Source organism: Schistocerca serialis, chromosome 4, assembly GCF_023864345.2.
Source record: "Schistocerca serialis cubense isolate TAMUIC-IGC-003099 chromosome 4, iqSchSeri2.2, whole genome shotgun sequence".
NCBI lineage: Eukaryota > Metazoa > Arthropoda > Insecta > Orthoptera > Acrididae > Schistocerca > Schistocerca serialis.
In genome coordinates, this window is record NC_064641.1 from 275919699 (window position 1) to 275932412 (window position 12714).

Sequence of the window (12714 nt, forward strand, 5' to 3'; positions counted from 1 at the left end):
AATGAAACAATGTCAAAAATGTGAAACTCCTTTGTGTGCAAGTTGTTTTGCACAGCATCATATACACAAAGTTGCAATAGAACTTACTAAGATAGTTTAAGGTTTTTATCACCTTATTTGGTTTAGACAGTGGTCAGGAACAGTCTGAAAAGTATGTAAGGGTGTTGCCAGGTAGTTAGTGCTGAGAATTTTTTTTTTTTAAAATCAATACAGTGTGCCATTTCAGAGTTAATTAGCATTAAAGTTAGCCAATCAGGCTCTGTACATGCATATTCAAGCAGCCCACCAGAGACGGGAATTCCAAAACAGCTGAACGGCAAACCTTCTTGGGATTAGAATAGTTAAGTACACTTTTGTTTGGGAGGTGTTTTGGTCTTATGTTTCTTGTGGCCTTGCAATTTTTTGATCCCCATTAATGCTCATTAGTTTCCCTTGCTTTTTAATATCTATGTTTTACTGCATCGACAGAACTATCAGTAATATGTTCTTGTTACTAGCTATGAAAGTAACCGTAACAGCACATTTACTGTGTTCAAATGACTTATCAGTATGCAAATGACAATGGAATAGGTAAATGATATGCTGCAACACAGATTAGAAAAAGGAAAAGGAAGGCAATTTTTTGTTCTCCATAGACAGTCTATATATGGCACAATAATTGATAGTGTAGCTACACAGCTAAAAAACTTACACAATATGGATAGCTTAACAGTAAAAACATGTTACCAATAAGGAGTTACAAGAATCAGCAATAAAACAGTAGAATGCCAAGAAATACAGGCCTATGTTATATAAACTGACCAACACAGACGGAATTTATCACTTGTTTTAAGATGGGTGGTGGACAGGTAGTGACAGGTGCAAAATGCCAATGCTGAGATTTGCAATTTGATATAGCATACCTTCGGATGACATGGAGAATGACTTAAAAACTTAAATGGAATGGAGCTGTTGCTTAACACACAATTTCTTGTTGTGAAATAAATTTAAGGAACATAAATAATAGAGGCTTTAAAATGGAAGCAAGAAAGAGAGAGAGAGAGAGAGAGAGAGAGAGAGAGAGAGAGAGAGGAAACTAAGAAAGTTTTCTCATAGTTGGTCCTTTGTCCGGTGTCACCTCATTGCTCCCAACGCTATGTTTACGAAAAATGAGAGAAACAGGCACGATTCACAACTGTTGTTTGGAGAAGCAATGTAAGAGCTCAGTGTTCTTAAATCTATAGAGTGTTTTTGCCAAAGCATTTGGCTATTCCAGATTTTTTATTAATTGGTACCTGAAAACACAGCTTGCCATGTTGTAATGAAATAAATTGCAGAAAATTTCAACTAATTTCAAAGCTAATGACATCATAACAGAAAACCATCATTTTCAGATATAGATGAGAGAAATTATCATCAGAAACTTAGAACAATACAAGACATTAAAATGCTAGACATCCTTTTGTATTTTACAAAGGGATGATCACCTGTGACAATGCTGTAATGATATATCAGTAGAAGTGCTGCAGAATGGCCAACTATACAGACTGGGATATATGACTTTGACATCAGTTCTAAGACAGAATGAGTGCCAAACAGCAAATAGGCTACCACATGAAGCATTGTGAGTATACAATGTGACTGAGATCTTGTGAGCATGAGAATCACTGAAGCCTATAATAATTTGACAGCATGTATGTTTTTGAGTTAGACAATTCCATTCTGCATGCATTATTTTTATGACTGGTATACTTGTCTTCTTTGGGTGTTCGAAACAGTGCTTTATGCAAGCTCCTCAGTCTTCTTTGGGTGTTCGAAACAGTGCTTTATGCAAGCTCAGAGCAGCAGAGGAAGATGATTACGTCTGCCATCAGAACAGTATGCATATCAAATGTAATCATTAATTCAGCTAGGAATTTAAAAAAAATTATCAATTACAATCATAAAATGTCTTAATTTCATGACAGGTTGATCTGTTTTCTTCAAACTATTCCTCCAAATGTCTTAGCAATAATTAATAGTGTTGCCTTGAAATTTCCCATCGCCACAAGAGATTATGATAATGTTTGGTTTGCGGGGCACTCAACTGTGCGGTACAAATTCCCAATCTTTACCCAGTCCAATCTCTCCACTTTCATGAATGATGATGGAATGACAAGGACAACACAAACACCCAGGTGGAGAAAATACCCAACCTGGCAGGGAATCGAACCCAGGACCCCCTGATCCAGAGGCAGCAATGCTAGCCACTAGATTACGAGCTGCGGACATGGCCACAAAAGAGAACAATACTGTTAGATATACCAAATCAGTCAAATGATAAGTACTACTGTAAACAACTCATATGTTGCTCCAAATATACTATATGCCTATTAACCAACATCTTGGTCCCAAATACATCATATGTCAGACTTCTTAGCTCTTTCGCAGCTGCAAGGGCCAAACATCTTATGGGGCCAACCATATTGTGCACCTGGCCAGCACGCAGCTGACTCAGCCCAACGGCTGCAGGCTGCGTCCACATGCCGGCATGCATAGAACCACTCTTGAATAATAATACTTATAAAATCGGTACCAAACATTATGGTCACAATGGTTACTGTTCTGATAATCACAAAAAAGAGCTTGAAAACTGATCTACACTTTCTGTTATAAGTTTATTCTGCCAGAAGAAAAAATTGTTTTAGAAAAATGATTAGAACTGTTTATTTTGTAATTGAAAAATTCTGTGACTTGAGATTTACCCAATCTATAACCTATAATCTATTAAAATTTCATTAACATCAGGCAAATATGTTTCACGACAAATAGTTTTAAAGTGAGGATTTTCTAGCGAAGATGACCAGAACCCTCACATTTCTTACTACACTCATAAATATATAATAATTACTGAACTTTAAAATCAAATAATCCCATATATTTGATGCAGAATTAAACAAGAAAAATATTGGTGTAATATATTTTGTGACAGGTCTGTTGGTTTAACTGCAATTAATGCCTCCATTAAAAAAATCTGAAAATCGGCATCCACTGGCTTTCTGTTTGCCAGTTTCTCTTTAATCTCATCATCTTCTGTACAATTTGGTTTAGTGGTTTCCTATCCTCATTTTTTATGCAAGCTTTGGACTGCTGCTGTCAGAGTTTAAAAACAATTTTTTTCCTTTTTACTATTTTTACTTTCCATTTTCTTGGAATACACACAGTTACTGAAACAACTTACCATTTCTGTAGTGTGTGTTACTTCCAGTACACAGCACATTCTTTGCAGCTTATGTGTGTCTTTTTCATTATGAGTTAGCAGGACGTACTACACAGCATCTTTAGGAAATCTCCTTTGTCCCCATTACTCCAAGGAACCCTGGATAATGTTCTTTATTTTGAAATCAAAATGAAGTTTCTTCTTTTGGTATCCAAGGGATCTCAGATTTGTTTGTCTGTCCATGATATTTATCGAGCAACTGGTGGATTAGTTCCAAGCAGAATTTTGCCAGTGGCATCTTCTGTTGCTTTTGCATTTAAAAAATGTTTTTTCATTCACCACAGGCAAGTTAATCAAATGAAAGGATGCTTTCTTGCATCACTTCACTGTCTGTCAGGTGCAGAAATTAACAGCATGTCTGTCTTAACAGCACCCATTGACTTAACAGCAAACTACACAAGTGAGTTCCATTTATTTTGGCCTGTTTTATGTTTTTTTCTGTCTCAAAAAAATTTCAGCAATTTACAGTTCAAAGAATCCAGACTTCTTTGTTGCCCATTCATTTTAGTGCCAACAGTGTTCCACAGGACTTTAATAGTATTTCCCATTTTGTCTTTCTGTCAGAGAATAAGGGTAAATGTTGCCTGTTTTTGCATGTTGTTCCAATGGAAATCGTAAATTTCTCTTGGAACCACAGGAGTAATTTGGGGTTCAAACACCAATCGTCAAATGGTATGACCATGGTTGACATATGGCAATAATAAACTCACAACACTGCCTGATTTTCCCAATTCAGCATTTCCGTATCCTATTTTCACGGTGGTGCTAGTGTAGTAAATGTAATCTAGAATATAACTGCTCTGTATGTCACAAAGGACTAAAATTTTAATGTAAACTGCTATATTTCTTCAGTATATTCTGCTTAAATAAAAGCTTTCCTTTAAAAAATAATAGACTGTCATCTACCACTAAATTTTCAAACAGGAATTTAAGAATGTACCCATACATAGAAGTGACACTTCCATTGTCAGTTTTACCTTGTGGCCAACTACTGTGAGGTAATCAACATTCAGGGTTTCAAAATTTACTGAAATTTTGCCAATACCCTGAGCAGCATCTGTGTGCAATAATATCTGTGGCAAGCAAATATTCGCTCTTTCAGCATTGATTTTTTTCAAGCACCTGAAAGCAAGAAAATAAATGTTCTGATTTGTACACAAAAATTTCAAAATTAATAATTCATATAGCAAAAAACTATTAAAAGAATTAACAAAAAAACTGCAGAAAGTAACACAGACTCGGTAAGCAGACCACTGTGTTAATTTTTCCCTCATAAAACATCACTGAAAATGCTTTTGTTTAGAATGTAGTTTAATATCTGTAGAAATACTTTAAGCTATAAATTTACAATCTGAGATGAATACTCTCTGTATTCAGTAATTCTTTAAATAACATTACCTTTCCACCTACACAACCATCAGAATGGAACCAAAACAGCAGTACTGCAAACAGCCTCCATACTTTGTTTAGCATATATATAGAATGTTTTCAAGTAATATTGAGAAAATATTAGAAGCAGGAAGAAAAGGTGAAGAGGCACATAGAAGAGGTTTACTTATGTAGGCTAGACAATGTAACGAAATACAAATTTAATACAAAGAAGAAATCATTGCATATACTGCCAGTGTTTGACGAATGCCAACCGTCTACTGAAATGTAAGGGACTTATGTTTAGAAAGCCCATAAATAATGTGAATCAGCAGTCAGTTGGCTACTTATACTGACACTAAAATGGTACACAAAGACAGAACACCTGACTGATCCTATACTTATAAATACTTTTGGATTAAAGACCACTCAAATGCAACAGTGTTGAGTTGTCGATGGAGAATGGGGACGAGGCTGCTACCTTCCAGAACACTCCTCTTTTACAAGCCAGTGTACAGCGCATGCATGCCGCCCCCCCACCTCCCCTCCTCGCATTTTGACAGCTGCCATCCCTTGCACAACAAAAAATCCATCCCACACAGCAAACTCACTTGTGGATGAAGTACCTGCAGTGACAACTCCCTTGCTCAGTAAGTTGGAGAACTTTATTCGACAGGCAATAACCTCCAAATCTATTTCACAAACAGATTTTCCAAGTCATATCCTCACAACCCCAACTCTCCCACCACCCCCAAGAATCAGCTACAAAGTAGTGCACACCTCCCTCCCTCCTCGTCACCCATTATCACCCTGGACTGGAACAACTGAACTGTATTTAATTATCTCTCAATCACATCATGAAATGAGGGACATCCAATCCAACATCCATCCCACCCTCCCAAAGTGGTGTTCCATCACCCACGCAAACTACACCACATTCTAGTCCATCCCTGTGCCACATTCACTCCCAACCTCTTGACACAGGTATCATACCCTGGTTAGAAGACAAATATGTGAGAACTGCTCAGTCCACCCATCCTGCACTTCCTATTCTAGCCCTGTCACAGGCTTACCGTACCCAATCAGAGATCAGGCCACCTGTGAAAGCAGCTAAATTTTATACCAGACCTGCTGCAAACACTGCACAGCTTTTTATGTCAGTGTGATTACCAACCAGTCGGCCACCACCAAACTGTTGCCAAGAATGAAGTTGACCATCTAGTGGTACAACATTAAGATGAACACATCACCCTCAATTTCAGGCCATCTGGATCCTTCCCTCCACTACTAGCTTCTCTCAACTACGTAGATGGGAGTTATCCTTACAACACATCCTTCACTCCCATAAACATCTTGACCTCAATCTCAGCTAACTTACTGTCCTCACTCCCTCCATTCAAGTTTCCCCTTCCTCTATAATGTCATATTTTCTCAATTCTCCAAGTCACCTTCAGCATGTGTCACTCCCCTACAAAAGTGTATCACATGCACTGCCTCTATTCTATACTTATATATATTTTTTCTTTTTTCTATATGTGATCTACTTCTTTCACAGTTCTTGTCAATCTCCAGTTTTGGTTTCAGGCCCATCTGATGCTCTAATGAAACAATAATTCATTTTGTACACAGGCTTTTTGTATGTGTATGCATTGCAAAATTTCCATTATCTGACCTAACAATTCTGCACTGAAGCAAAGAACATCAAACTGATGTCTCCTTCCAACTTCTCTCTCCCCTGCTACTGCCAATGATGAATCCTTATTATTTCATCTTAACTATGACGGAAATACACTCCTGGAAATTGAAATAAGAACACCGTGAATTCATTGTCCCAGGAAGGGGAAACTTTATTGACACATTCCTGGGGTCAGATACATCACATGATCACACTGACAGAACCACAGGCACATAGACACAGGCAACAGCGCATGCACAATGTCGGCACTAGTACAGTGTATATCCACCTATCGCAGCAATGCAGGCTGCTATTCTCCCATGGAGACGATCGTAGAGATGCTGGATGTAGTCCTGTGGAACGGCTTGCCATGCCATTTCCACCTGGCGCCTCAGTTGGACCAGCGCTCGTGCTGGACGTGCAGACCGCGTGAGACGACGCTTCATCCAGTCCCAAACATGCTCAATGGGGGACAGATCCGGAGATCTTGCTGGCCAGGGTAGTTGACTTACACCTTCTAGAGCACGTTGAGTGGCACGGGATACATGCGGACGTGCATTGTCCTGTTGGAACAGCAAGTACCCTTGCCGGTCTAGGAATGGTAGAACGATGGGTTCGATGACGGTTTGGATGTACCATGCACTGTTCAGTGTCCCCTCGACGATCACCAGTGGTGTACGGCCAGTGTAGGAGATCGCTCCCCACACCATGATGCCGGGTGTTGGCCCTGTGTGCCTCGGTCGTATGCAGTCCTGATTGTGGCGCTCACCTGCACGGCGCCAAACACGCATACGACCATCATTGGCACCAAGGCAGAAGCGACTCTCATCGCTGAAGACGACACGTCTCCATTCGTCCCTCCATTCACGCCTGTCGCGACACCACTGGAGGCGGGCTGCACGATGTTGGGGCGTGAGCGGAAGACGGCCTAACGGTGTGCGGGACCGTAGCCCAGCTTCATGGAGACGGTTGCGAATGGTCCTCGCCAATACACCAGGAGCAACAGTGTCCCTAATTTGCTGGGAAGTGGCGGTGCGGTCCCCTACGGCACTGCGTAGGATCCTACGGTCTTAGCGTGCATCCGTGCGTCGCTGCGGTCCGGTCCCAGGTCGACGGGCACGTGCACCTTCCGCCAACCACTGGCGACAACATCGATGTACTGCGGAGACCTCACGCCCCACGTGTTGAGCAATTCGGCGGTACGTCCACCCGGCCTCCCGCATGCCCACTATAGGCCCTCGCTCAAAGTCCGTCAACTGCACATACGGTTCACGTCCACGCTGTTGCGGCATGCTACCAGTGTTAAAGACTATGATGGAGCTCCGTATGCCACGGCAAACTGGCTGACACTGACGGCGGCGGTGCACAAATGCTGCGCAGCTAGCGCCATTCGACGGCCAACACCGCGGTTCCTGGTGTGTCCGCTGTGCCGTGCATGTGATCATTGCTTGTACAGCTCTCTCGCAGTGTCCGGAGCAAGTATGGTGGGTCTGACACACCGGTGTCAATGTGTTCTTTTTTCCATTTCCGGGAGTATATTTAAAACTGATATGTCTGATAATGGCGTAATGAATAAAATCCATCTTCAGGAAATCATTATTTTCATTAATGTAAAATTCATTTTGAACCCTGTATGTTAATCTTCATCTGGTGCTTAAAAGTCACCACATACTCTTATGTACATTTGTATTAATAGCTGCTCCAGGCAGAAGATGTCTTTTCTTGGTGCTGCACATTTTTGTGATTTTGGCTGAGATAAACTGACACTGCAATGTTAATATTTGACACGCCGGTGAAGAAGTTGCACAGAATCAGCTAAGTAAAAAGTCTGGGTAATTAGCACGTTTATTTATATGTAAAAACAATATCACAATTTTTTTTTTGTGTGTGAGGCAGCATGTGCCATATTGATGTGCCAATTTGAAATTCTAGATTCACAGATTTTTTTTGTTTGTGTCACTTCTGCATAATATTTCATCAATTGTAGCAATACTCATTTGCAATGGGAGAAATTTTGAACATTTTCATTAAAAATTTTTGAAAACAGTAGGACTATCCTCATTCAAAACAATCATTCTCTAATTTCATGGTATAATTATGTGAGACATATGTAATTTTTGATAATTTTTGGATGTTTACAAAACTATATTTTTGAAAATTTTTGTAAGTTACAGGGCTGTGGTTAACTTATTTTGTAGTAAATCAGTTTTGTGATTCATTGTTACTGCTAAAGAATACATCGTACTGAATTTAAGTGTACGTCAATGCAAATAAACATACATTTTTGAGAACTTTTGGAAATTTCAATTGTCCTGTGCATAAACTAATTCATAATAAATCAGCATGTGTGTTTTAATTACTGTAGCACATATTGTAACAAACATTGTGTTACATTTAGTTTCTCCTTTCGTGAGAATTATGTTCTATCTACATTTATTGTAATTAACTCTATTTCTGAGTTTGTTAGCAACTATAACTACCTCAAAAAGTTTAGAAAACACTCATTTTACCACAGGTTTTCTTGTCGTCTTAACAGCTTCAATTATTTCAGGGAATTACTAATTTTTTAGCTCAGCAGATTAGAAGATAGTCAGCAGGGTTGGTTTAAAGTTATTTGTTCACTATGCTGTAAAACACTGCACCAGCCACAATGCAGCCCAAACATGAATACTGTTTTCGAACACAGGATGAGTTAGTTGGCATTCCCAAGCAGCTGGAAATTGCCCTGACCACTGTCAAACAATTGGCAGCTGTTGTGAATCGGTGCACCAGAAGAGAGTCATGTACCAGGACCTAACGTACCTAAGTTAACTCGAGTACTATCCTTACTTGTGGATCCTGTCTCCTCTGTGGGCGAACAGTATCTGTCATTCCCCACTCACTTCACTGCAAGTGGTGTGTCAATGGTAGTTCTAGGCGTCCTGTACAGGGTACACAGGGACCAGGGAGGACTCACGGTGTTATAGCAATCCCTTTAACCAAAAGGTCCGGCAAAATTTACCAGGCAGGATGAGAAGGAAAGTCTGGTCATTGGGGACAGTACTGGACAAGATTTGAAAACCTGAGAGCTTAAATGTGGAAGACAGGATAACATGCAAAACAGAAATTACTGCTAAAACATCATGCACAAGTTAATAAGATTGAAAACCTAAATGCATTTAACGTAACAGAGGTGGGAGGGGAATGGCAAGAAATAGGCAGGTCAGGAAATGAAACCTGTGAAAAACTAAACTGTTCGAAGAAAGGAGTAGCTACAGTGAAGAAATGCTGACACAGCAGAAATTAATGTAAATTAAGATCAGGTAGGTGGTGGGCACCAAGGACATGTAGCGCTAGTCCCCACCTGGGGAGCTCTGAGAAACTGGGGGGAAGAACCAGATGGTGTGTATGGTGGAACAGGCACTGAGGTCACAACTCTCACATTGTATGGCACACTCTGCAAGAGGTTATTGTGTGCCGCAAGTATACACCCACTGCCTATGCCCATTCAAACTAACTGATAACTTTGTGGTAGGCATGCCGATGTAAAAGGCCGAACAATGTTTAAATAAAAGGTGATATATGATGTGCCATTTCACAGGTGGCTCCCCCTTTGATAGCATACGTTTCGCCACATACAGGGCTGGTATAGGTGGTGATAGGAGGGCGCTTAGGGCAAGACTTGCAGTGGGGATGGTCACACAGGTAGGAGCCATAGAGTAACTACTTCTTTCTTCACCCCGTTTTAGTTTTCTACATCTTTCATTTTCTGGTCTGCCTATTTTCACTGTCCCCTCTTCCACCTCTTATGTAGAATGCACTTAGCTTTTCATTCTTATTAACATGTGCACTGTGTTTTAGCAGTAATCTCTGTCTTCCATATTATCCTGTCTTCCATCTTCAAGCTCTCAGGTTTCCAAATCTCTTCTGGTGCAGTCCTCATCAATTAGTCTTTCCTTCTCATCCCATCTGGTAAGTCTCCCCTGGCCCATAGTTCTGGGTGACATTTCTGAGATCTACCCCTTTTCCTAAACCTCTCTAGTCCTTTTCCTTACCCCTCTTCCTTCCCCTTAAACCCCTCAGCTGAAAGTAGGTGCCATTGGCGCCAAAAATTTGCATAAGTATAACCTTCTTATATGTGCCACCACTTGGCGTATAGATTTTTTATCCATCCAATTACATTATATTCTCAAAAACTGATTATTTTCATTTTCATATTAACTTTGTTGAAACTTGGTATTTTTTAGCATGTGTTAGCTTTGTAAGATATATCAAACGCAAATTTGACAGTGAAATTTTTTATAACGGCATAAATTGCTGATCATCTGGACCCAAAATTTTTGTAAGTGACTAGTCCTCAGTATTAAGATTTGAATGAGAGAGTAATGCTCCACGATTTAAGAAATTCATTACATAATCTCACAGTAATGTCATTCATCTTGAGTAGAAGGAAATTTACTTTGAAAGTAACACTCCTGAAATCACCAATCGAACATTTTTCCATGACCTGTTAGAAATGTAAACAGTTATAACAGCGCACTCATCAAAACGAGGCTTATGAGAAAGATGCATCAAGAGCAGTTTTTTGTTATGAAGTATTGCAGAGTCTTTGGATATGCTATGCTGTCGGCTCCGCAGATGCTTGTGTGTGTACAGTATTTTGTTGCTGTAAATGGGACATTTTATTTGCAACTAAAGTTTTATTTTGGTGTTATTCTCTTGTTTATGTTTTATTGCTACAGTATTACTCTGCAGTATTGGGCTACGAGTATCAGTAATTACCAGTCGAAATTACAAAAAATGAACTGAAAACTAAAACAATGAAAAATTTCCAGAAGTCTAAAAAATCCTCATGCTTTCACCGGATTTCTCATGGATGAAAAAATTCCCATGTTTTTCCTGCATTTTCTGGTTGTCCCGGGGCATATACACCCCGTTTCCACTGAAACGGGAACAGCACCGTGTGATTCACTTTCCCACTGGGAAACGTGCTTCGTCCTAGATCAAGAGGATTGATTGGTTGGTTGGTTGGTTGGTTTAAAGGAGGGGGGAAAGGGAACAAACTGCAAGGTCATCGGTCCCTTGTTCCTGGTAAAATAATTACACAAGGGAAAGAAGGAAAGAAAGGAGATGTACTGCACAATAACAAGAGATTGGAAGAACCAGAAGAACAACAGAAGGACAACCAACACTACTATGAGCAAAATAGGAAAAGAAAACCACAGAGAGAAGCAATAAATAGGTAGAAGCAATAAAAACAAGAGAGCAGATGAACCGTGGCTGGCCGACCACGAGAATAAAAAGGAAAAGCCAGACACTCTGTGACACATTAAAACATCCAGCCTAAAAGTATTAGAGTGGAGAACACAGAGGGACAAAGGACGTGCGCGAAAACCTATATTGATAGCTTGTGGGCCGCTCAAGGAGTCAGTACGCAGAAGAAACAACTCCCCAGGGCAAGAACAGATGTGCTCAAGAGCATGAGATACACCCACCAGCACAGCAGTGAAAATACTGCAGCCATCAGGCAAGGAATGCTGTTCAGTATGTCCTCCATGGACATACGCGATGCCGACCTGATTATCAGCCATCGGTGTAAACCACTTCATGGCCTCGGTACATGTCAAGAACCAAGAGTAAGTGGCAGCGGAGAGCTGCGGGGTTAACTAAGTCCTTAGGTCCAGGTGAAACTGCGACCTAGGTGTACACCAAGGAGGTGTACTTAAATGGACCTCAATTATAGGTGGTAAAGGCAAGGACTTCAGTTTGGAAAGAAGGGATCAGACAGGAAGTGCAATTGGAACCCTGACCTGGGCCGCCGATGCGGGAGATGAACCGCTGTGGGTGGGAAAAGGAGACGGTAATTTGGATGTGCAGGAGAACTACAAACCTGTGCAACGTAACTGGCCAGCAGTTGTGCATGCCTAACCTGCAATGGAGGGACTCTGGCCTCCACCAGGACGGTGGTCACCAGAATCATCCTAAGAGCTCCTGCCACTAAGTGAATGCCACAGCGGTGCACTGGGTTGAGTAATCACAATGCTGAGGGCGCCACCAAACCATAAACCAGATTCCCACAGTCAAGGCAGGATGGAACACAGGCTCTGTAGAGCTGCAGCAGCATAGAGCAATCTGCACCCCAAATGGTGTTGCTCAGGCAGTGGAGGGCATTATGGCGCTGCCAGCACTTCCGCTTAAGCTGATGAAGGTGAGGAAGCCAAGTTAATTGGGTGTCCCAACCATTCCTAAGAATCGATATGTCTACACTACAGTGAATGGATTGTTGTTAAGGTAAAGTTCTGGTTCTGGATGAACGGTATGATGCCGACAGAAGTGTATAACATACAACTTTGCAACCAAAAACTGGAAACCATGGGCTAGAGCCCATGACAGAGCCTTCTGGATGGCTCCCTGTAGGTGCCGCTCAGCAACACCAGTATTGGTGGAGCAGTAC

General features: G+C 40.9%; 1 protein-coding gene across 3 annotated transcripts in view; it reads right to left on the reverse strand.

The window, feature by feature from the left end:
- The window catches only part of LOC126473842 (selenocysteine lyase-like), a 153181-nt gene that overhangs the window by 58162 nt on the left and 82305 nt on the right, over nt 1–12714 (reverse strand). For all 3 annotated transcript variants that reach the window (XM_050101170.1, XM_050101172.1, XM_050101171.1), the window contains exon 5: nt 4216–4360. In XM_050101170.1, coding sequence (XP_049957127.1) covers nt 4216–4360 — 145 coding nt within the window. The remainder of the gene's footprint in view (nt 1–4215; nt 4361–12714) is intronic.